Below are 26,535 nucleotides of genomic sequence, written 5' to 3' on the forward strand. Positions count from 1 at the left end.
AGGAAAAATTTGAAACCTTCGTGTATCGCACTCTGCCTGGTTCTTACAAAGAGCTGTACTTAACAGATAAAACTATAAAACGTGTATTTTCATTTTCTTAATAGTCGAAGTGCAGATCATAAAATTTGCTTTAGTATATGTGAAAATATATACAAGGTATTTATTTAATTTTACAGACGTGTCGATTTTATCAATGATGTCGACGACAGTAAAAGTCACCTTTATCAATTTTGTAATTGCAGGTAAATCTTTATATCTAATATATATTGCTTTTCATATAGGGATACATACAGCATGCTTATATTTCAAATACTTTGAAACGATAATTTTGATTGGACAGTGACAAATATTTTAGATAAATCACGTCCACGTTCTATCATTCTGTCACTAAGAAAGCCAACATTTTTTAAACATTTTTGGTATGTAACATTCAGAAGCGTACGAAAAGTAGTAATACTTATAGTGACGGTATATTTCACATAAGACGTATACGTAGGACTTCAATAAGAGTAGAGGCCAAAGATTTTTTCTCAATTTTGATCAATTTTTCTTTTATGAAATTTGTACATGTATATCAAAATGTTAAGTAAAATGTAATTTATTGCAATATGAGACATTGAAATGGAGATCACTGTATTGTATTTTAAGGTGAATTGGCCTTTGTAAAACTTGATTTTATCTGCATCTATACCAATTAAGTTTAAACGTATGAAAGTTTATATGTAGTTAATCATATCTAGACTAACATCTACAAAATGGAAACGATATCTGGTTGATAACTTAGCTTAATTTAAGGCTAAATACATCATTTCAATTTTTATGGATGCTAACTATTTAAGTGAAAGTAAAAAAAAACATATTCCCGTCCTGAATATACGGATGTAAATAAAGGCAACAGTAGTATACCGATGTTCAAACTCATAAATCCATGGACAAAAAACTAAATCAGGGTAACAAACTAAAACTGAGGGAAAACATTTTGTTTTCATAAGCATTATCATAAATAAAATAATAGGAGAATATTACTGTCTTTATCCACATCAAAGTACCGGATATACCTCAGGAACAGCTTCTTTAACGAACACTCTGATTTTTTAGTGTTACCTAGTCTTGATATTCAGTGGTTTGTAATTGCTGTTTATCTTTACGTTGATTTTACTTTCGGCCATAATGATCATTTTGTATTATTTTCTTGCTTTTTATCATGAGTCATACTGCGGCTTATTGGTAAAATGGAAAATTGTTTTATTCAAGATTATCGTTGGTTATCTCAAGTCGAAATAGCAATCGAGTTGAGAAGACCAATGATAATTTGTTTATCGCTATTTTACCGATGACGACTTTGTTAATTTAATTGAAAAACAGCACGTGCCCCCTTAGTCTCTACCGATAATTTCTTTTTATCAGTCGACTCCGATGAGAAAGATAATTATCAGTCAGAGAGATCAAAGGAACATTAGTAAAAAAACGATAATCTTCAATATAGCGTAGCATTGGTCATGCTGTGAGCTCACCAATGTACACTCTTTATTTTGATTTATATATGTTATCATTCACAGATCTTTATATACCCTTGTGTTTTGCAGGTGAGTACTTAAAGTAAGATTACATTTTAATAAAGTACCTACCTATCAAATACCTTCTTCCAACTGATTACTGAATTCATTAAATATAAAAAGTGTTAATTTCATTTACTATCACTAGGACGTTATAATTGATGGGGAATGTCGACGATATCATCAGCCTAGTAGTCAATGATGCGATAAAACAAATCTAACAGGCTGCAGTATTTTATTGATATTCAATCGATTAAAAAGAGCGATATCCTATTAACATACAAAAATAAAGAGAAATAATGTGAAATACGCTTCCGTTGCTTATGTCGCAATTTGCCAATCATTGATACTAAAGTTGGTGTATGTAAATATCAGGATTGTTTATCAAATGTTTTGTTTGACTATGCCATGTTTGACAGTCAATTTGTAGCTCACCTGGCCCAAAGGTCCCAGTGAGCTTTTCTCATCACTTTGCGTCCGGCGGCCGTCGTCGTCCGGCGGCCGTCGTCGTCCTGCGTCCGTCGTCGTCCTGCGTACTTCGTCGTTAACTTTTACAAAAATCTTCTCCTCTGAAACTACTGGGCCAAATTTAACCAAACTTAGCCACAACCATTATAAGGGTATCTAGTTTTAAAAATGTGTGCGGTGACCCATCCAACCAACCAAGATGGCCGCCATTCCTAAAAATAAAACATAGGGGACAAATGTAGATTTTGGCTTATAACTCTGAATCCAAAGCATTTAGAGCAAATCTTACAAGGGGTTAAATTGTTTATCAAGTCAATATCTATCCGCCCTGAAATTTTCAGTTGAATTGCACAACTGGTTGTTGGGTTGTTCATCCCAATTGGTAATTTTGAAGGAAATTTTGCTGTTTTTGGTTATTATCTTGAATACTATTATAGATAGAGATAAACTGTGAACAGGAATAATGTTCAACAAAGTAAGATCTTCAAATAAGTCAAAATGGTCAGTTGATCCCATAAGGAGTTATTGCCCTTTATAGTCAATTTATTACACGTTATTACAAAATATTTTCCTCTGTAACTAAAGGGCCAAGTTCATTACAGATAGAGAAAATTGTAAGTAGCAAGAATGTTCAGTAAAGTAAGATCTACAAACGAATTACCATCACCAAAACACAATTTTGTAATGAATCCATCTGTGTCATTTGTTTAATTTGCACATAGACCAAGGTGAGGGACACCGGCTCTTAAGAGCCTCTAGTTTCATATCAAGACTGGGATATAGGCTCAGAAACCATTGTAATATAAGGATCCCTTTTTAAAAGTATTTTTCTTGCTTTTACGAGAAAATGATATAAAGCCTATAAAAGATCGAATAATAATGACAGCAATAATGAAACACAAGCAATTGAGATATCATCAGCCTTTACTCTTTACAATCTTTTGTTTTATATTTTAAGATGGTGTGAACAACATGTTTGTCCCAATCAATCACTTATTGGGGATATTTTTAATACGTGAAAATTATTTAGTAAATTACAGCAAAAGCAGAAAACGATGTTCAAAATTAACTCTCGTCAATCGATCAAGATAAGACATTTCAAGTTATCAGTATAAATACCATAAAAGCATTCATGGAAAGCCACACACAGTTGATGAAAAAAAGAACTAACAATCATTGTATAGTTCAGTCTTATGTTATGTTTATTCGCTCGAAATATGTCCCAATGCCTAAAATACTTTCAGTTAATTTAAAAATAATGTCTTCTTTGTGTATATTGCCACCAAAACTCTCTGTTTCCTATACAAAGAGGACACAAACAATGATTTCCTTATATATGCTTTTTACAGTAATATGAAACTAATCGTAAATTCTACTGCAGAAAATATTATTGGAGTCAGAAAACATATTTCTCGGGCAATGGTCTATCTTAATTGGTCTTCTGATAAAAATGCCATGCATGATTCGTCGTATTTATAGGAAGAGCAAACCGGGTTTTGTGTTTGTAACTGCTCCTCCCCTTTTCTATATTGAACTATGATATTAATGACTTTTGTTGTATTCTATGTTTATCGTTAATATATATGTAGGACTCTAAAGTGCGATGATCACGCTAAAGTGCGATGCTCTACGTTAAAGTACGATGGTGTCTCACGCTAAAGTGCGATGGTTGCTTGTTTGCTAAAGTACGATGAATTTGGCTACGCTAAAGTGCGATTGAAACAATATGGTAAGGTTCGGGGGCTTAAAACATCAGAGTACATGGATGTTAAAAACAAGTCTGTTGCAAGAGCTATTATGCTAAGGTATAAAACATATAATGTAATAGGTTTTATGATTTACCGTTAGGTTATGTGATTGTTTATAAAGGAGTAGGTTTACTAAGACCCCTTTTTGGCCCCAAAATATAGCAGTTTTAAAAAAAATTGTGAAAATGTAATCTTTAACCTATATTTTGGAAAGTAAAATGCTTCTGCTACATAAATATGAGCTGTTTTTGACGATACAATGCACAAATATCGCGTTCTAGCATCATTAAGTCATGCTAAATTACTGAAATCTTCAAAATTTCAGCATTTTGGTCAATTTTTAGACGGTTTCCGTCTAAAATGAAAGTGGAAGCATTCGTGTTCATTCATAATATTGAAATGTAAGTTGTATTAAAAGATAATACAAAACATATATAAAGGTTGAGGATGAACACTGATGCGGCCACATTCATTTTTGACAAAAACCATCTGAAAAGTGACGTTTTTTGGCATATTTGATAGATTTTTCATATTTAAGCTTAAATCAGAGCGTTTTTAATGACTAAATCAGTTAAAATCTTTCACATAAACTAATCGAATCAATTGAAATAGACACTTAAGTGTTTAAAAAGTGTCAAAAAACTTTCGTTCGATGAACCTGAAATTTGAGGCCAAAATCGGCCCTTACCGGACCTACTCCTTTAGAAAAACTCCACCCTAAAAACCACACATTTGCTGCAGCCGACATAGCACGGTTAGATTTAAATTATTTCAGTCATGGACATTTGCATTGGTTTAACAAATATATTTTTAATTATTCTTGTTCATTTTTAGTTTGTATTATAAACGACTGTTAACTTCATAATCCAACTATGTTTCTTACGTCTATACTTTCGCGGATACCATCGCACTTAAGGGTGACCATCGTACTTTAGCGTCCCAATCGCACTTTAGAGTCATTCAGGCCTACATATTTATTATACAATTTTAAGAAAGGAAATTATTTGTAAAGCACTAGCAATTATTTATTCACTAGTAGGGGACACATTTGTCGTTTTCGAGAGGAAAATTAATAATTACCTAAATAAACTTATAATGAGGACAATACGAATGTCACGGCATGAACATGACAGCCAGCGCTAAATTATCCATCTGACCTTGGACAAATTGTAAACTGTTAACAAAATTTTGAAAAGGTTTGATATATAAGGTAAACAGACTATACGTAGTCACTGAAAGACAATAACATCTATAAAATATATATTTTTTAGACTAAAACTTGACATATCCACGGGTGTGTCTGTGCCGACGTCAAAAACAATCCATTTCTACATGATGTACGTCCATTATATGTATGTACATACATTTTTGAACTTTGATGGTTAGTTGTTTCATTGGCTTTCATGCCACGTCTCCTTGTTACATATATACACGAACACACACATTTAATAATCTTCATCGTAAGAGTGTAACTATCTGCATTTCTTAATGTTGTTTATAATGAACGTATACTTCCCATCTCAAATAATGTCTTCTTTGTGTATATTGCCACCAAAACTCTCTGTTTCCTATACAAAGAGGACACAAACAATGATTTCCTTATATATATAAAGAAAGAAGATGTGGTATGATTGCCAATGAGACAACTATCAACAAAAGACCAAAATGACACAGACATTAACAACTATAGGTCACCGTACGGCCTTCAACAATGAACAAAGCCCATACCGCATAGCCAGCTATAATATGCTCCGATAAGACAATGTAAAACAATTCAAACGAGAAAACTAACGGCCTTATTTATGTAAACTAGAGGCTCTTAAGAGCCTGTGTCGCTCACCTTGGCCTATGTGCATATTAAACAAAGGATACAGATGGATTCATGACAAAATAGTGCTTTGAAGATGGTGATGTGTTTGAAGTTCGTACTTTACTGAACGTTCTTGCTACTTACAATTATCTCTATCTATAATGAACTTCGCCCATTAGTAACTGAGGAAATGATTTTGTAAAAATTTACAAAAATTAACCAAATTAATAAAAATTGTTAAAAATTGACTATAAAGGCAATAACTCCCTTAAGGGGTCAACTTACCATTTTGATCATGTTGACGTATTTGTAGATCTTATTTTGCTCAACATTATTGCTGTTTACAGTTTATCTCTATCTATAATAGTATTCAAGATACCAAAAAATGGCAAAATTTCTTTAAAAATTATCAATTGGGAGGGCAGCAACCTAACAACCAGATGTTCAATTCATCTGAAAATTTTAGAGCAGATAGATCTTGACTTGACCGCATTTTACCCCTATGTTCTATGTTTAGCCATGGCAGCCATCTTGGTTGGTTGGCCGGGTCACCCGACACATTTTTAAATTAGATACCCGAATGATGATTGTGGACAAGTTTGGATTAATTTGGCCCAGTAGTTTCATAGGGGAAAATTTTTGTAAAAGATAACTAAGATTTACGAAAAATGGTTAAAAATTGACTATAAAGGGCAATAACTCCTAAAGGGGTCAACTGACCATTTTGGTCCTGTTGACTTATTTGTAAATCTTACTTTGCTGAACATTTTTGATGTTTACAGTTTATTTCTATCTATAATAATATTCAAGATAATAACCAAAAAGAGCAAAATTTCCTTAAAATTACCAATTCAGGGGCAGCAACCTAACAACGGGTTGCCCGATTCATCTGAAAATTTCAGGGCAGATAGATCTTGACCTTATTATCAATTTTACAATGTCAGATTTGCTTTAAATGCTTGGGTTTTTGAGTTATCAGCATTTTGTCCCTATGTTCTATTTTTAACCATGGCGGCCATCTTGGTTGGTTGGCCGGGTTACCGGTCACTGGACACACTTTTTAAACTAGATACCTTAATAATGATTTTGGCCATGTTTGGTTAAATTTGGCCCAGCAGTTTCATAGGAGAAGATTTTTGTAAAAGTAACGACGACGGACGACAGACGACGGACGACGGACGACGACGGACGACGACGGACGCCAAGTGATGAGAAAAGCTCACTTGGCCCTTTGGGCTAGGTGAGCTAAAAAATGACGAACAACAAATATGTAACACATAAACAAACGACAACCACTGAATTACAGGCTCCTGACTTGGGACAGGCACATACATAAATAATGTGGCGGGGTTAAACATGTTAGCGGGATCCCAACACTCCCCCTAACCTGGGACAGTGGTATAACAGTACAACATAAGAACGAACTATAACAATCAGTTGAAAAAGGCTTAACTCATCAGATGGACAAAAATACAAGTGGACGTGGGTATGCCTTTTACAGTAATAGCAAACTAACCGTAAATTCTATTGCAGAAAATATGGTTGATGCCAAAAAACATATTTCTCGGGCAGTGTTCTATTTCATTTGGCCTTTCGATAAAAAAAAATTGTTGGAAGAGCAAGCCATGTTCTGTGTTTTTTGGGGCTGTGTTTCTAATTGCTCCTCCCCTTTACTGTATTGAACAGTTATAAAAAAATTTAGTTGTGTTCCATGTTTATCGTAAAGATATATATACAATTTTAAGAAACGAAATAATTTGTAAAGCACTAGAACTAGGACAAAGAGGTGCGTGATATGCATTTTATAATAAGGGTCTTCTTTTCGGATCATATTGAACTAGTTTAATGCAAATTAAATGACATTGGTCAACCGTTGGAGTCTTGATTACTTAGTTTGTTTAGTTAACTTGCTTGAAAGTACTCGTCAGATCTTGTTCAGTTTCCATCACAGTCAGTGTTTTTGTCTCCGTTAGTAAAAATATATAAAACATATCTTTACAACATACGAATTAACTACTTTTTCCCTTTAAACTGTTACACGTATTTATTAAAGTCCTCACATTGATTTTAAGCAGGGGTTCCTGTGGTGAGTATTGACCAAATTAACCACCTGGTATCATATGGCGACAATTTTACAATAAACTGTACAGTAGACGCTGAACCACAGGCGACTCAAGTGTTTTGGATAAAAAGCAATCTTAAATTGCATGAATTGGTGGAGTTAAATGCAGGACTACCTGGAACTATGGGAATGACTGTAGACGAACCGTCATTGACCATTACTTATGCAACAGAATCTGACGCAGGACTTTATGCATGCTTCGCAATTAATGAAATAGGAAAAGGACGTAGTGACACGGCTGTTGTCACAGTAAAAGGGGGTAATATAGTTATTCATATGAAAATGAAAATACATAATGAATAAGTAGAGACCTCGGAAGATGAAAACAATTGCATGAATATATAAGGAGAGCAGTCGAAGTGGCAATATATATAGATAGAATGGAGAATTCAAATGGGAAATATGTCAAAGAGAAAACAACCCGATTAAAGAGCAGAAAATAGCCGATGGCCACCAATGGGTCTTTAACATTTGTTCAATGCAGTGAGAAAAGCTTGCACCCGGAGACTACATTCATCAAATATGTGTGGACCTACATGTAACATATGCGTTAACATATTTCTTTCAAGTCGTGTATAATTATTGGAAAGAGGACATTGGTAGTTTTTATATACAATAAAACAACACGATGTGTAATATTGATGCGCTGTCTTTATAATATATTATTCCAAATACATACAGGAGTTTCAAAAATCACAACACCGCATAAGTGAAGATTTCATATTATTTCATCTTCTTGGATTTTTGTCTTTTTTCTTTCATGTCTATGTTGTTGTGTTTTCTTATTTGGTGTTATATTTTTAGTGTATGATATTCTCTTTTTTTTTCATCATCTCGTTATTATTCTTTTTTTCTTTTTTTCTATTATTTTCTTTTGTTTTAAACTGAGAATACTATTATAGTTGTGCTTATAGAGTATCATGTGTTCATAGGGTTTATAAAGGGATACTTTTCGGGACCAAAAGAGCACATATCCACCGGTTTGTGTGAAAAACGTCAAAAACTATCAGTATCTGCAAGATGTACGTCGATTATATACATACATGTTTGAACTTTGATAGTTCATTGGCACTCCTTATTCTATATACTCATGTACACACATTTAATAATATCACCATAAGATCGTAGGCAAAATTCTTAATGTTGTTTAGTTTTATGCGTCCTAAAGTTATGATTGTATACTTCCCATCTCAAATAAGCCATATGTTCAAGTTATCAAACTTTGCTATCTTATTTGTATTTTGAGGTATCAAAGTCATAGTCATTAAGAAACAACACACTTGTCACCTGTGAATTAATTTTCCTTTACAACTTATAATAGAAGAACTGTAAATGTAGACAACAATCTAGGATAGACATAACATATTTGCTATAACAAGTTTTTTTCAGTTGGACCTTTGTTTAACAGCCTCCAGAACTAAACGTTCACAACAGTGAAATCTTCCCAGATTTTGTTAAAACTCATATAAGATGTACTAGGATTATGATGCGGTATAAAAGCCGTTAAATCCACATACGACTCATACTCACTTGAAAATAACACTTTTCAAAACATCTGTAACCAGAAGGATGTATAAACATGTATGAAGAAAAAAAAAGTTTAATCTTTTCTAGAAAGAAGGGAAATTAAAAGTTCTTCGTCGGTCGCCTTTGTCTAAGAGTTTAAACCTGTGTTTCTACATTATTTATTAATAAACCAACAAAGAATTGCAAAGGTTAGCTTGCCTCAATTCATGTCAATACAGAAACACCGAATACATAGCGAAAGATACTATGGTGGACTAACAGTTCAACAGTACGGGTATCGACTAAAGGCTAATAAATTATTACAATTCCTTATACATTTTGTGCATTAGATGTCTTGTTATGTTTAATGTATGTACCTGTTGTAGACTCCAGTTTTTTTTAAATGGAACTGTTCGTTCTATTGTTCTCTCCTTTGTCATGGGTTGATGTCTCATTGATCTATGTTGCGTTCAATATCGTAGCAGCTAGTATAACGCTATATCTTAGATTTGTATCTATATTGTAGGATATGATACGTAGCTAAAACCCAAATGACGTCACTAGAAATAACCTTCCAGACTCATTTGTTTTATTTCCTAGATAGCATGAACTTTTTGGGCTATCTAGATCTATTTAGCGGCTAGACTAGCTATATGCTCAATATAGGTACCGCTACGTAGCAGTTACGATATTGATATTGAACGCAACGCAGGACTATCCCCACGCCTCTTATATGTCTGTGTTTAAAAAATGCAAGATGATGTATCGTTTTAGGTGTTCCTAGCGTAATTACAGACGTAAGAAATTACACAGTACTATATGGGCAAACAGTTATACTCGCCTGTTCCATTGATGCATATCCGCCAATAATTGATGTGCACTGGAAGAGAAATTTGAGTGATATCGTAACAGTTATAAGTTCTGGGTCCGTGGGACTCCGAGGAATAAATCAAACACACCCGTCTTTAATTTTAGATATTGCAACTTCACCTGATTCTGGTACTTATGTTTGTATTGCGACTAACAATGCAGGAACAGGACAAAGTGAAGAAATTACTTTAGTCGTATACGGAGGTAGATTACATTTCATTTTGTATAACTAAACATTTACAAACACATTTTAAGTCCGTTTATTTATGAATTATAAACAGCAGCTGGTTACAAGTAAGCGGGCATTCTTTCTTACTTTTTAACCTACATTAAAATAAATTCTTTGCATCTCAATACGGTTATTTTTTTTAAAAGAGTCGACAAGAGACAAGCTATAAGAATTTATCTCCATGTTATTTCTCAATAGTGTATAATCGAAAGGTAGTATACAGTGTTTCGTCCCATATTTATTGTATTCTGGAATTTATCAAAGATACCTATTTCATTTTTTGGTGTATCCTTCGTGTGGTTTGTTGGTATAAGACTTTCATTGGTACTTGAATCAAAACAAAATTAAATGCTGACTTCAGATAATCAACAATCAACTGATTTTTTTAAGTTGTACCAGAAACGGTTAAGGAAATGTATGTTTGGCCGGGGTAGAAAACCCTCTATACAACTTGACATTTTCATATTCCAAATATCCAGTTTTTTGTTTCCATTAACATCGCCCGTTTCATTTTATCTTTATAGGCATTCCTACTGTTACTGCTAATCAAACATCATACAGTATCCGATACGGTTACAGTGTGATTTTACACTGTGAAATATCTGCTGAACCTCATTTAACAAATGTATACTGGGAACGACTGGTTGAAAATAAAAAGAGCATTGTCTATTCAGGTGAATCTGGGACATCAGGTGTAACACTGAACAATCCGTCATTGATAATAAACTTTGCAACTCTACGTGATGAAGGATATTATAATTGCTTTGGTAGAAATGTTGCAGGAACTGGAAATGGTCCACAAATACATTTGACAGTTACTGGTGGTAAGAATATTAAAAAAAATAAGAAATAATTAACCGAGGATGAAGATCAACTTCCTTAATTTAAGTGATTCGATAGTTTTTCTCGAATAGAAATCTATAAAAACAGTAAGTAAAATTGAGAATGGAAATGGGGAATGTGTCAAAGTGACAACTCGACCATAGAGCAGACAACAACCGAAGTCCACCAATAAGTCTTTAATGTAGCGAGAAACTCCGTTTCCGTTTGGTTTCTTTTGTATGATTACATAATCAACTATCCTCATTTGAAAACACTGATTTCTGTTATAATGACGTCGTATACCAGTAGGATCATTTGTGTCCTTAAAGCTCTTTTGATAACAACATGAAGCATGAGCAATGTTGGTTTCTTTCTTATGTTTTTGTGATATTATGTATAAAAAAAACAATAGCAAACTTTAAGGAACACTTTTATTTCAATAAATCTATCCAATAAAGCATGACATTTAGAAAGAATGAAATGCATTTTTAATTCAATTGGCGGTTGGCGTATGATATACAGGTTTATTATCTTAATCATATTATTCTAGATCAACCAACTGTGACAGTTGGATCGTCCTCATACGTCTCAGTCGCAGGATCTGAAATTACACTGGAATGTATCGTTTCGTCAAATCCAGAAACCATTTTAGTCTACTGGGAAAAGAATATTAATGGAGCTATGACAACGATAAACGCAAATGCTTTGGGAACGAATGGAAGTTCTACAGCAGCACCATCACTGACTTTTAAATCTACCGATATATCCGATTCTGGAATATTCACTTGTTTTGCTGTTAACGAACTTGGTACAGGATTTAGCAACACCACTGAATTGACAGTAACTGGAAGTAAAAGCTATGATATCACTTTTATTTTGTTGGTTCTCAATATATCATTCTTTATTATGAAATACAACGAACTACAAAGTCATATACGGCAGTAAGAACCATCAATCAACAAAATTATCTCTTTATAGGTCATATTTTTTGTAAGAAAAAAATAATGTAATATTTCTAGATTGTATTTCATGATTTTCACTGCAACAAACTTTCAATTATTATAACTAAAAAGGATCCCAACCTTGTTTGTGTATCCTTCACCTAATTCCGTTTGTCTATTCAAAGTTAGTGCCTTTACGTACACAATGAAATATATATAATGAAAAAACATGACTTGCATTCAGTAGAATGTTTCAAATCTTTCCTCATCCATTTACCACATAAAACGTTTCATAGATCAAGTAGGTAAAGTTTTCTAATAATTATTTATCTCATACAAATATTATTTTTATCCTTTTACGCTTTTAAACAATTATTTTACTATTACTAAATACTATTTACTGCTTGTATTGGTGTTACAACAATGTTCTCGAAACGGCACAACACAAAAAAACTATTGTTGGCATTGCACAACGCATCTAATATATTAAGCTATTTAATATGATATTCCAGTGGTACGTTTTCCATCATAATTATTTTGATAAATGGTTGATACTTTCATTGAAACTAATCGACCATGGATTTTTTTGTGGTAAATATGGTTAAGACGAAAGCATTCCTTTTACGGGCGTCCGTAGGTCCACCGTTGTGTAAAATATATGTCACAGATAAAGTTTTTGAGGATAACAAATTAATTTAGCTTTTAAGCAACGACATCATTTATATAATTCATAAACTTTTGAAACATCTATCAAAAAACAGAGGAGATGCACTCTTATTGAACAATTAACTTAAGAGCTTTTTTATGTTGCTTTTATTGTGTGATATTTTTATATGTTCAAGCGAAATCCATATTGCTGTGTATTATTCACCAGTTTTGTAAATTTTTATTTCATTATTTTACCCCTTTATAATGTATTGTTATTTAATGCTTTAATCAACTCAATCATTCAGATCATGTAAAGTATTGTATGTTTTGTCTTATAGTCATAATTTAATGTGATTATTCTGCGCTAGTAATAAGAGCACCGTGATTAGTTGATTTGATTATTTGTATTCATTTGTTTATGCCGATTATATTTTGCGTGCTATTCATTTCAATATAGAACAAGACATTGCAAAATCATTTATTTCTTTTTTGAAAAGGCAAACCTATTGTAGCAGTCGATCCATTCAATGAGACCGTTGAATATGGCAGAAGAATTACACTCAGTTGTCATGTCATAGCATCTCCAAAGTTGACTCACGTCTACTGGCAGAAATCAACAAATGGTACTATTACTTCAATTTCTAATGGGCTTCCAGGTGTACTTGGTGTAACTGTTGACCATCCATCCCTCACAATCGAATATGTTACGAGAGAAGATATTGGGATATACACTTGTATTGCGAAAAATGCTTTAGGCATTGGACGAAGTAATGAAACTGTCAACATCAATCTAATTGCAGGTAAACTGTAAATATAACTTATCATCGGTAATATTACATAGATGATCACACCCGATCATTCATCAACAACAACTCATTTGTGTAATTGGAATTAAAGATCCACATAGGCGCAGTATATGCTTTAAGTAAATAACTAGCATTCTGTTTTTTTCTGTTGAGTGATTATTAATTAGCTATCGCAGCCCGATCACTATACACACTATATTTTTTATGCCTTTTTTTAGCAATTGTTAATTACAAGCAGCTGGTTGACAAAGGTATATTTTCTACCTTGTGTTGTCCTTGCTTATGACCCCCTTTGAATATCACATTTATGCGAGTGGAAATGTTTGCGTTTATCTTACATAAACTCTTTGATAAATGTCCAACATCACAGTATAACATATAAAAATGATATATATTTCACATTTGAACAATGACATCGACCAGTCAAAACATATAATAAGTGTGCGTGTAGTTGAAATATAAAAGTAAACTTACATTAATAAATATTTACCACTATACATGAACATCACACATTATAGCTTTTGTGTCTCCGAAGAGTTTTTATAGAATTTACACAAGTGAAACAAGGACAAGATCGTTTAAATATATATTTAAATCAATTCAAGTTTCCCACTATTGTAGGAGAGATTCAAATCTTACCTTTGTATCAGAAATGTCATAACGTGTGTAGAATAACGATATTCACAGATATTAACTTTTCCTCGCAATATCAAAAAAAGTTCCGGTCATGTTTCATGGACCAAAGAAACCAAATTTAGCAACTTACATGTCATTGTAGGTATCCCTACAGTTACAGTTGATAAGCTGAACTATACAGCGCATGATGGCAATTCCGTTCAATTAATGTGTACAATTCGTTCTAATCCACAACATAATAACGTCTTCTGGGAGAAAAAGAACAATGACACAACAGCAACGATACTTTCAGGGATGATTTCTATCCGTGGTGTCACTGTTGAAAACCCTTCACTTACAATCGACTATGTCAATATGGGGACGGCTGGAGAGTATAGATGCTTTGCAACAAATGAAATAGGAACTAGTGGAAGTCAAGCAATTGACCTTGTAGGCAAGTTCTACGTCATATAGTTTAACAGATTATGAAAATAAATGAATAACGTTAAAATTACAATATTATGGGAAGAAAAACTAAGAAAAATATAGAAGAATGTTTAAAAATAACATGCCAAATTACGGAATTTACATACAAATAGTACTTACCTATTGTATTGTTGTCATGTGTTACTTAGGGACGACATCAGAAGACCAATGTAGAATAAAAACTGAATTCACATATAATTTTCACTGCCCCCCCCCCCTTCTAAATTTAATTTGGGAAAGATTAATTGACCAATAAGGCCATATGCTATAAGAGTATACTTTTTGTATCATGAGTCCTGTTTTCTCCCAACAATGTATGTTTGATCTGTCTCTGTATATTGACTTGGATATTTGGATATCACTTTTAAAAAGTATTGGAAAAAAGTTTTATGTATGCATAAAAAAGGCAATGTTAAATTAAAATATAATAAAGACTATAGTTAGTCTGAATTCTGAATTTTTTCATGTGCCCACTATTGGCATAGATAAATAATGGGTTAATGGTTTTGATTGTTTTTGTTTCTTTGCTGAAATAATTATATAACAGTTCATTGTTTCATATGAAAATAGCTTTCAACTACATAGTGGTCCATTTAAATGTATGGTGATGACAGGGCAGTGCATTTGTACCAACTGTAGATAAGAGGAAAATACAATTCCAAATGAGTGAAGTGAATGTGATACTTTGGTTGTTTACCGTTGGCCACTGTCATATTTTTCTTTTAAAAATTCTATATAACTTTAACATTTTTATTCTAATTTCCATTTCAATTTGCATTTTAAATTAAATAACAAAAAGTATTCAAAGATAGTTTTTAAAGTTTGTTTCTATAATGCCACCATGTCAGGTGGACCAAAACAGTTTCTGTCTATAGTCTCACTACATTGAAGACTCATTGGTGGCCTTCGGCTGTTGTCTGCTGTTGTCTGCTCTATGGTCGGGTTGTTGTCGCTTTGACACATTCCCCGTTTCCTATCTTAATTTTATGACTTGTATATGGGTTTTATATCATTTGAAATTCCCTTTGGATAAAATGTTTGAACGACGTAAATACTATGATTAAATTCTCCAATACTTTCGACCAAAAATTTGCTTTCCAGTACGATTTGGTGGTTTTCATTTTGGTCTAAACATATGTAAGGCCGGAATAGAAAATCAATAACAGATATAAAAAAAACTTGCAGCGATCATTAATTACCTTCCCTCCCCAAACTATTTGAAATAAGTTTTTTACCCAAAATTGATCTCCTGATGTCGTCCTTTAATCTTTGTATTGAAATGATCGCATGTTATTGGCACTCTATGAAATAAATACAAATTATATGTTGACATGTGCATAACAGCTTATCATCATAAAATGAAAGTATCCAACCCTTATTTTCCAAAAAAAAGTCAGGAAACAAGTAAATATCTTTATGATATAACCAGGTTTGCAAACACCTATACACAAATTGAAAAACAGTTGTATTTGAAATCTTAAACCCATGCATTAGTTATCAAACACAAATTACATTGTTTTGCGCAATAACCATTTAAGTATTGGCTTTTGTTTTTTTACAGTTCTTCCATAGGAGTGAACGTCCATAAACGATCATTCAGAAATAAATCGATCACACATAAGCAACCCATGATGGAATGTGCTGTATATTTTCATTTTATAGTTAGATATTAAGATATTAAAAAAGTATGCATTATTATGATTTGATTTTTTTGTTGGCAAAGATGAAAAGGAGAGTTTTATGCAGGATCAAATGTTGTTTTCCATTCGTTTGATATGTTTGGGTTTTTTATTTGGCAATTTAATAAGGGACTTTCCGATTTGAATTTTCCTAGGAGATTGGTACTTTTGTTGTTTGAATTTTTTCAGATAATAACCAAAAACGAACGGATGTACAAACATGTCCATAAAACAATTAAAAAAGATGTGATTACCACGAATCACAACAAATTAGTATGATTAGAATACGATTTTTTTCAAGTGTTTCTGTTTACTTTGTTTGTCGCGACGTAAATAGATATAGGAAGATGTGGCGTGAGTGCCAATGAGACAACTCTATTTAAAAAGTAAACCATTATAGGTTAAAGTACGGCCTTCAACACGGAGCCTTGGCTCACACCGAACAACAAGCTATAAAGGGCCCCAAAATTACTAGTGTAAAACCATTCAAACGGGAAAACCAACGGTCTAATCTATATAAACAAAACGAGAAACGAGAAACACGTATATATTACATAAACAAACGACAACTACTGTAAAGAACGTTTTAACATATCATTACGGTTCATGTTTAGATTATGCGTATGCGCATTTTCAATCAACGAATCTTTTTTGGAGGGAAACATTAGCACTTTAAAACAATAATTTATATCTGTTAATAAAGAATTGACCGAATTGAGACAAAGTTCCGTCAGAGTTATATAGATTAAAAGACGGTAGACACAGATATATGCCTTATCTGTTGACACAAAATTAAAATTTAGGACTTTAAAATTGTCACTAAACATCGTTTGATGTTTTAAGGGTAAAGACATGTTGCGCAATCAGCACGTTGAGATTTTACATTTTCTACATTTGAACATGATTATCTTTAATTATAAAAAGAAGATGTTATTTGATTGCAAATGAGACAACTGTCAACAAGAGACCAAAATGACACAGACATTAACAACTATAGGTCAACACACGGCCTTCAACAATGAGCAAAGTCCATACCGCATAGTCAGCTATAAAAGGCCCCGATATGGCAATGTAAATTACAATTCAAACGAGAAAACCAACAGTCTTTTTTATATAAAAGAATGAACGAAAAACAAATATGTAACACATAAACAAACGACAACCACTGAATTACAGGCTCCTGACTTGGGACAGGCACATACATAAATAATGTGGCGGGGTTAAACATGTTAGCGGGATCCCAACCCTCCCACTAACCTGGGGCAGTGGTTTAACAGTACAACATAAGAACGAACTATAAAAATAAGTTGAAATAGGCTTAACTCATCAGATGGACAAAATACGAGTAGATTTAAGGTGCTTTTTGATTAGATACAGCCAGTTACAACTGCGACCGATAGAGATCATTACCTTGTGTCTCTGAAATTCTTTCTAAATCCGCCATCGGTGACGAGGAGGGGACTAGATCGTAAGCCTGGGCTAGCGCAGATGATTTTTAGTTTGATGGTTATATTGTTATGCTTAAATATTGTTTAGTGATGAGTAACATTGATATTTTATATTAGTAGAAATGATTTTGAAAACAAAATATAAAAAAGAGACAAAAGTGTGTTCCTCCCTTGTAAAACTTTAATTCAATAAAGTTTCAGGGAAAATATTAAAAACAGTGCAAATATACATGATATAATCCCTATAATGATTGCAACAAAGTGACATTGCTTCCAAAAAGGTTAATGTTCCGTAGAGGCATCTGTGACATTGTCAAAACATGAAATAAAAATATATTTTCATATAATTGAATAGCATTAAATATGTACAACTATAGTTTAATTCAACAAAGCATATTTGTGTTTGTGTCGTTGTGAAGTATGACAGATGTTCATAGTTCTTTTATATTGACAAAGTTGAAAAACAAAATAAGTTATTGTGACAATCATTTGGATCCAGTAGCCAAAACTGTATAAACATACATAACAAATATGCAACACAAATGACAAAATATTCAAACAAAAATACAAATGTATCTGATAGAGACACCAACGAATACGTTGTGGTAGATGTTAGTAAAAGAGGGACGAAAGATACCAAAGGGACAGTCAAATTTGACAAAGATTAGAAAAGTATCTGATCGTGATTACATATTGACAAAAACAATCTTGCAGTTGGTAGTAGATACGTAAAGAAAACTTTCTCGATAAAGTACAAATTTGGAAAAATATATATACAAGGGTGAACACAATAGCGTTGTACCGGCCGACAAATCAGATGACAATGTGGTATTGTTATGACGTGATTACAGAACCGAGGTTCTTGAGAAAGAAATTGTAAATTATCCTTCATTAAAGGCAGTATAATTCACAGAGAGTAAAAACAAACATCACTACTTCTCAGATTAACGCCTTCTCTAAACAGCTTCAATGTATTGCTTACTTAAACTTTGAAAACAAAATGTCAAATATGGATTCATCTCAGCTGTTTGTGAGTGCTTATATTCCCGTGCCCTTAAATATAAGGAACTTGTTATTAACCTTTGTGGTACATCATATAAAAGTAAGGAAACTCATTATGTTCTGGATTGTAAAAACTCTTTCGATATTTTAGATATCTAACGAGTGTCCTTTTGTTTGGTAATGTTTTTTACCTGACGACACTCTTCACTACACCTCAAACTAACACAGACATGTTTTACTCAAAAACATGATATTTTAATAATCCGACTATTATTGATATTGATGAGTATAGCATATTATTTGAAGTATTTGCTTTATAAATTGTATAGATTCACCATTTTGTATATAAACGTCACAACTGTTGATGATCATTTGCTGTCCTCTACAAATCTTGCTGTCAGAAGGTAATTGATGACATCTCACAGAAGTAATTGTTTTTGCCCTATATCATAAGAACTTTGGTAGATGATTTAAATTCTGTCTTTACATTCCCTGTTTTATGCCCGTTGCCATGGTAACCATCAAACCAATATTTTGCCTGAATATGTGAAGAAGACCCTTTTGAAAATATAAAATAAGGGAATTTAAAGTCCCATAGAAATAAAGTTAATCAATTCAAACAATATGAATATTTACAGTATTGACAAACGAAACCCCAAACTATACAAAAACGTTAAAAATGTGTTAAAATTCGAAAATGTAAAGTTTCAAAAACACCTAAATTTTAAATCTGTTTATCTCCCAAGACCAACAATATTATGACATTTCATTGACAAATTTTGAAAGAACACATTTTATTTATTAATAAAATAAAAAGAAAGTCGTGTTTTTTTTTTCTTTAAAAAAATAATTTTAATCGAAAATTGTCAATTTTCACCAAACTTTAGATTACCAAACAGATGAATACTGAAACATTTTGAACTTAAAAAGCTAAAACTTTCTATTTATACGTACATTTCTGACACAAATTTGGTAATTTTAAACGAGAATATATGATAAATGAAGATATACTTGTACAAAATGAAAAATCATCACTCTGGGTATGGTGCACTCCCCTTTTTTTCGATTTTTTTTTTTTTTTTTTTTTCAAAATTATAAAATCTGTTGAAAAAAATGTGGTATCTCATTGTGTTTACTTGTGAACTAAGTATTTTAAGAATTTAAGCATAACACAACTTCTAAAGTTGCGGGCAGCATATGTAGCCCTCCTTTCAATCTTATATGTAAGATTTGTCATAAGTTTAAAAAAAAATGGAAAACCCGTTGTCGTGCCTTAGACTGATGCTGTCAATGAAAAAGAATAATGTTGAATCCAAAACTTAATTACTGGTAAGTCTATGTATAAGAATAAGAAGATGTGTTTTAATTGTCAATGCGACAATTAACTCTCCACCAGAGAGCAAAGACATAGAAATAAGCAACCACAGGTCACCGTATAGCCTTCAACAATGAGCATAACATGATTATCTATAAAACAAATCTTAATGAACATTTAAAAAAAATTAGCTCAGGATACTTTCTCTTTCAAAATGGTTATAAAGAAGTTACAGTAACAATTTAATGCAAATCATTGTTGGTTTTTGAAACAGATTGATTCTTTAAAAACTTTAACCCTAGGCTAAGATCTGCTAAACAAGAAGGCTCACCCTGAAATGTCTGGTTGGTTTTATTTATCATTGAATTACTTTTACAACTCTGTACGTGTTATGTAAAGATTATAATACAAGTATCATAATAACTTAACATTATCAATGTTCTAAGAAAATGAGGTCAGAGTAAGACTGACAGGTGAAAAAGAGAGAACGGAAATGGAAAATTCAGCACCTTTTCCATTTTTAAAGAGGCATAACTTATTGACAGTACAAGTTACACTAATAACATTCTAACTCTTTTGTATTCTATGGAAATAAGCATTGTGTATAAATTTCAAAATATTTGGTTGTGTCAAACTTAAGTTAGAGAACGGAAACAAAAAAATCAGGATTTTTTTCCATTTGTATAAGGGTATAACTCTGGAACGGACGTACTTACAGACAAAGGTACAACGTAATGCCCCCTTTGCTACGGTGGGGGCATACACATTCTATATGTTCTATCTGAGGAAATATATACCAATGATTTACATTAAATTGTGCAAGAATTTGTCAATGTTTCTATTGTATATGGTGGAAAAGGACAGCTTGTCTATTATTTTTTTTTAAAAACCTAACAGAATTATTATTGGTATACGGCAGAATAATCGCATCTTTTATGGTCCTAACTATCATATACTGTTTTGATTTTAAAACCTTCATGACAACCATGTGCAATGACCATTTATTGAATTTTGCCTAAAAATATAATCAATTGTTATATTTACACATGTTTATGACCCCGCCGTGGCGGAGGGGGTATTAAGGTTTATCCTTGTCCGTCTGTCAGTATGTCCAAAAGTTGGTTTCTGTTCTCTATCTTTATAAAAAAGAAGATGTGGTATGATTGCCAATGAGACAACTGTCCACAAGAAACCAAAATGACACAGACATTAACAACTATAGGTCACCATGCCTCAACCAAATGTAATGAAACTTAATCACATTGCTTATTACCATAAAACACATACTAAGTTCGAATTTTGGTGGTGTCACTTAAACCGTCCAAGAGTTATGCCCCTTTACAAATGGAAATATTGCTGAATTATCCGTTTCTGTTCTTTAACTTTAGTTTGTCTTTACCAAATGCTATTAAAATTATACACAATGCTTAAAACCACCAAATACAGATCAAGTTTGAATTTTGGTGGTGTCACTTTTACTGTTCTATGCCATGCCTCTTTATAGAGGGGAAAAGTTGCTGAATTTCTTGCTTTGTATTTATTTCTTTAGTTTGCCTCAACCAAATGTCATGAAACTTTTATACAATACTTATCACCATAAAAGTTAGTACACAATTGGTAAGTGTCACTTTTACCGTTCTCCAGTTATGTCCGTTTATAACTTTTATGATATACAAGCGGGAGCATCATCTGTGTCCAATGGACACATTCCGCATTTATTTCAAATTTTTTGCATAAGTTAGATTATTATATATTATAATAGAAAGAAAGGTTCTGTAGTTCTTCTTCAATTTCCATTTTAACACAGTTTAATCAACATAGTGACAAATAAGTGTTTGCATAAAGGTTTCGATACATGTCGATTTACATGGGAGGTAAATAGTAACAGCCATTATGGGTACATAATCTGACTCTGCGCAATAGTAAGTATACTAGTCAACAAAAGAAATGATACAAGGCAATGCATTTTCCATAGATAAGGAAATTGGATACACTGTACCAAACTTAAACTGTCCCATTGGTCTAATCTTTACAGAGTGTTATTTTCTTATCAAAACCGCTAATTTAAGATCCCAAAAAGAGATTTCATTTTTTTTATTTTAGTTATATCAAAAATAGTAATTTTATAAACAAAAAATTCTAAATTAGAACTTAATTTTTTTTAATTTAAACATGGTCTGTTTAACATTTCGATTGCCATCCGTCCTTATGTGTTCATCTGGCTGTCGTGTGTTTGTCTGTCCGGTCCTTGCAGCGCTCGCACATGTACAAATCCTATCAGATTTTTACGAAATAATACTTTAGGTATAAGCAATATCTCAAACAAGTTATATATTGCAGGCCAATTGACTTTTATAAAAACAGTTATAACCCTTGAAAATAATAAATTTATAGAAAATAGCCCCATTAGCGCTCCCACAGGTACAATTCTTGCCAGATTTTAAATAAAACTTATAAACTAGTTTAACATCAACAATATCTCGGATAAGTTCTATAATGATGGACAATGGACTTTTTTTAAAGAGTTATGATCCTTAAAAATATCTAAATTTATGGAAAGTGGCCTCGTTAGAATTCTCAATGGTACAAGTTTTTTTTATTTTCAGTTTATTTCTGATAGAACGGACGTAGTTTTTTTTTTAGCTCACCGTTTCAAAGGAACTGTGAATTTTTCCATCACTTGGCGTCCGTCGTCGTCTGTACGGGGTTAAATATTTGAAACATCTCCTCTGAAACTACTGAACAAATTCCAATAAAACTTAAACAGAATGATCCTTAAAATATCTAGAATAAAGTGTGTGTTTTATTTTTCTATTTTGTAAAAAAAACATGGCCGCCATGGGTAAAACTAGAACATTGGGGTAAAATGCAGTGTGTGGCTTATATCTCAAACACTAAAGCCTTAAGAGCAAATTTTCAGATGAATCTAACAACCCATTGTTGGGTTGCTGTCACTAAATTGTTAATTGTACGGAAATTTAGCAGTTTTTGGTTATTATCTTGAATATTATTAATGACAAAGATAAACTGTAAACAGCAAAAAATTCATTCTCTGCCATTAAAGCGGGAGATTTGGCATGCCACAAAACTAGGTTCAACCCATCATTTTTTCATGAAATGTCCTGTACCAAGTCAGGATAGTGGCCATTGTTACAGTATCATATAATAGTTCGTTTCTGTGTGTGTTACATTTCGGTATTGTGTCTCTGTTACATCGTAGTTCTCTTATATTTGATATGTTTCCCTCAGATTTAGTTTGTAACCCGGATTTGTTTTGTCTCTATCAATTTATGAATTTTGAACAGCGGTATACTACTGTTGCCTTTATTATTCAGCAAAGTTAATAGTTATCAAAGGTACCAGGATTATAAATTAGTACGCCAGACGCGCGTTTCGTCTACATAAGACTCGTCAGTGAGGCTCATATCAAAATATTTATAAAGCCAAACAAGTACAAAGTTGAAGAGCATTGAGGATCCAAAATTCCAAAAAGTTGTGCCAAATACGTGCCAAAGTAATATCTACAAATAATTTTATATGACCAAAATTGTCAATTGAATCCATATGGAGTTATTGCCCTTTAGAGAATTTTTCAAAATTTGTTCATTTAGTTTGCTTACTTTAAAAAAAATCTTCTTAATCTGAATTTGCTAAATCAACTTCAGCCCAACTTGGGAGTATCTTGTATTATTTTGTATTTTATTTTCCTTGTACTTCAAGAAACTTGGAACATCGGGGTAAAATGCATTTTTTGCTTTTGAAGAAAAAACGACAGATACAAAGAACATTTAAAATGGAATTTTTAAGCCACTCATTGCTATATATTGAAAAGCACAGACAATCATTGGTGGAAGATTTAACCAAAACACTACAGGTGATCGATTCAGGCTAGAATTAAAATTTAAAGACAGTCTGAGACTAAGTTTTTTTACATAGATTGAAATGAAACTTGGACAGAGTCTTATTTTAAAAACCATGAAATAGCATCTTAAGGTTTTTAATTTCAATTTGCACAAAAAGTGTATTTAGGGACGGAGCTATCCTTTATTCAGTCATCAGCTTTTCGGCTATGCTCTGTTGTTTGTTTGGGTTGTTGTCTCTTTGACACATTCCAAATTTCTAAAAAAACAATCTTAATATATAAAAATGGTGTAGGGGGTTCTATTGTTGCCCTCACCCTTTGAAGAAATTTCATGTTTAAAAGCTCAAAATGTTCACAATTAAATTCAATCTTTTAAATTTAATTTTTTTTTTTAATTTAAAAAAAGATGGGGGCACCATGCCCAGAGAGAAAAATGTTCCTTCTCTACCAACATTTCTCTATCAATCCTATATTTTCATTTATTTATTACCAAATTTGTGTCAGAAATGCACGTATAAATGGAATGATTTGGCTTTTTTAAGTTCAAAATGTTTCAGTATTCATCTGTTTGGTAATCTGCATTTTGGTGAAAATTGACAATTTTTTACTAAAATTATTTTTTTAAAGAAAAAACACCACACGAGTTTCGTTTTATTTTATTAATATATAGAATGTGGTCTTTTAAAATTTGCCAATGATATGTCATAATATTGTTGGTCTTGGGAAATAAACAGATTTAAAATTTAAGAGTTTTTAAAAATTTTCATTTTCGAATTTTAACACATTTTTAAATGGTTGCTATGAAAACAAACTCTTTAGTAAATTCAAAATTTTAACGTTTTTGTATAGTTTGGGGTTTTGTTGGTCAAAACTGGAAATAAACATATTGTTTGTATTGATTAACTTTATTTCTATGGTTTTTTAAAATCCTTTATCATTCATTTTTCAACGGCTACTTATTTACGTATTTAGGCAAAATTTTGTAAGGATGGTTTCCATGGCAACCAAGGTTTAAAAGACAATAAAATAATACATACAACTTATTTTCATACCTTTCCTTCTATATAAACAAAATGTAAAAACATTTAAAGAGGGTTCATGAATCGCCTATCAACAGGAACCTGCATGATTCTTACAAAGACCGGTACTTAATTAGTTGGCAAGAATATCCTACGGAATTCCCAGCACAGTGTCGACTTCAAAATTAAACTTTTCCTATTCACGACATTTCGTTGACAAGTATTTCCCTATTCCCTATGCGGTAAGATTAAAGAAAATTCAATGATCTATAATTAGTTAGCGGTTGTGGATTAAATCTGAATTCTCAAATCAATAAAGAGTAAGATAACCGCCTAAAATCTCAAACAATCTTTAAAGCTATTTAACTCCGTACCGTTTTTGGCCTTCAGCTTTTTGTCGAGCCTTTGACCTTAGTCAAAAAATCGAGACATAGCGAGCCTACCTTTCGTTGTCGGCAACGGCGGCGGCGGGGTTCACAAATATTCACTCTGTGGTTAAAAATTTTGGAATTTTAATAACTTTCTAAAACTGTCCTGGATTTGAACCAAACTTGGACAGAAGCTTGTATATGATCATAAGATATTATTCAGAAGTAGATTTGTTAAAAAAAAACGTAATTTACGTATTTTAGTTATAAATTAACTTAGTTTTTCTGCCAAGCAACAATACATTCATTCATATCTAGAATAAAACTCAGCTAAAATTTTGTAGTTGTCTATCGGTAGTTTATTAAAATGTACTTAGTTTTTCTTCCAGTTAACATTACATACAGTCCGCAGTTAAAAGTTTTCAAACATTTATTAAATTCATAAACTATCCTTGATTTTTACCAAACCTAGACAGAAGCTTCTTACAATCATAAGATAGTGACAAGAGAAATATTCTTATTGATATTTTTCCTCATTTTTGTTGAGCCTGTGATTAACAGAAAAATTGGGCAAGACACTTTATTACGCGGAACCCTTACCATTTTTTTTATACTCGAGCGTCACTGAGGAAGCCTGTGTAGACAAAACGCGCGTCTGACTTATGTGCTGCTCAGGGATATTGTTTGACGGAGGAAAATTGATTAAGCTGATTCATAAATATGAAATATCTTATCATTGCATTTTATGTAATGAATTAACGTATGATACTTCTTCAATAATGTTATTACTACCTACAATGAGAACAAACGTATATTCATACTCTAAAATGCAGTAGCATACGGACAGTCATCATCCAGTTAACTAAGCACAAAATTAACTTATCCATCACATCAAGCATGTTTTTATTTTTTCTTGAATAAGAATATTGAATGGGCATCGTCATTTACTACAAACAGTTCAACGTTATGGTGATCGTATTATTTACTCACGGGGTGGTCAATGCCTTCTGAGCTATCCAAAATTACTCTGCCTATTGAGTTTATTCACTGCTGTACGGAATTGTCTCATTGCCATTACCATGATTACATGCATTCAATAGATTATCATCTTTGTCGGTTGTTACCCCGTTGGATAATTAAGACCTTTGAGATGGTATTTAGATCGTTTATAATTTCTTATATGGTAAACGTGAAATTGTGTTTAGTTCCTGATTT

At 32.3% G+C, this 26,535-nt stretch overlaps 1 protein-coding gene across 2 annotated transcripts; it reads left to right on the forward strand.

Moving 5' to 3' along the window:
* The first annotated feature begins 178 nt into the window (after positions 1-178).
* On the forward strand, positions 179-16,322 carry LOC143043526 (protein sax-3-like). 2 transcript variants are annotated; one of them, XM_076215802.1, is made up of 9 exons: positions 179-242; positions 1,560-1,586; positions 7,658-7,963; positions 9,985-10,284; positions 10,834-11,133; positions 11,682-11,981; positions 13,218-13,520; positions 14,305-14,595; positions 16,189-16,322. In XM_076215802.1, the coding sequence occupies exons 1-9, from the start codon at positions 194-196 to the stop codon at positions 16,197-16,199; spliced, it is 1,887 nt and encodes a 628-aa protein (XP_076071917.1). In that variant the 5' UTR covers positions 179-193; the 3' UTR covers positions 16,200-16,322. The 2 variants fall into 2 exon arrangements, with proteins under 2 accessions (XP_076071917.1, XP_076071918.1); XM_076215803.1 differs by lacking the exon at positions 11,682-11,981.
* Positions 16,323-26,535: the final 10,213 nt, after the last annotated feature.

This window comes from Mytilus galloprovincialis, chromosome 8 (assembly GCF_965363235.1).
Source record: "Mytilus galloprovincialis chromosome 8, xbMytGall1.hap1.1, whole genome shotgun sequence".
Classification (NCBI taxonomy): Eukaryota; Metazoa; Mollusca; class Bivalvia; order Mytilida; family Mytilidae; genus Mytilus; species Mytilus galloprovincialis.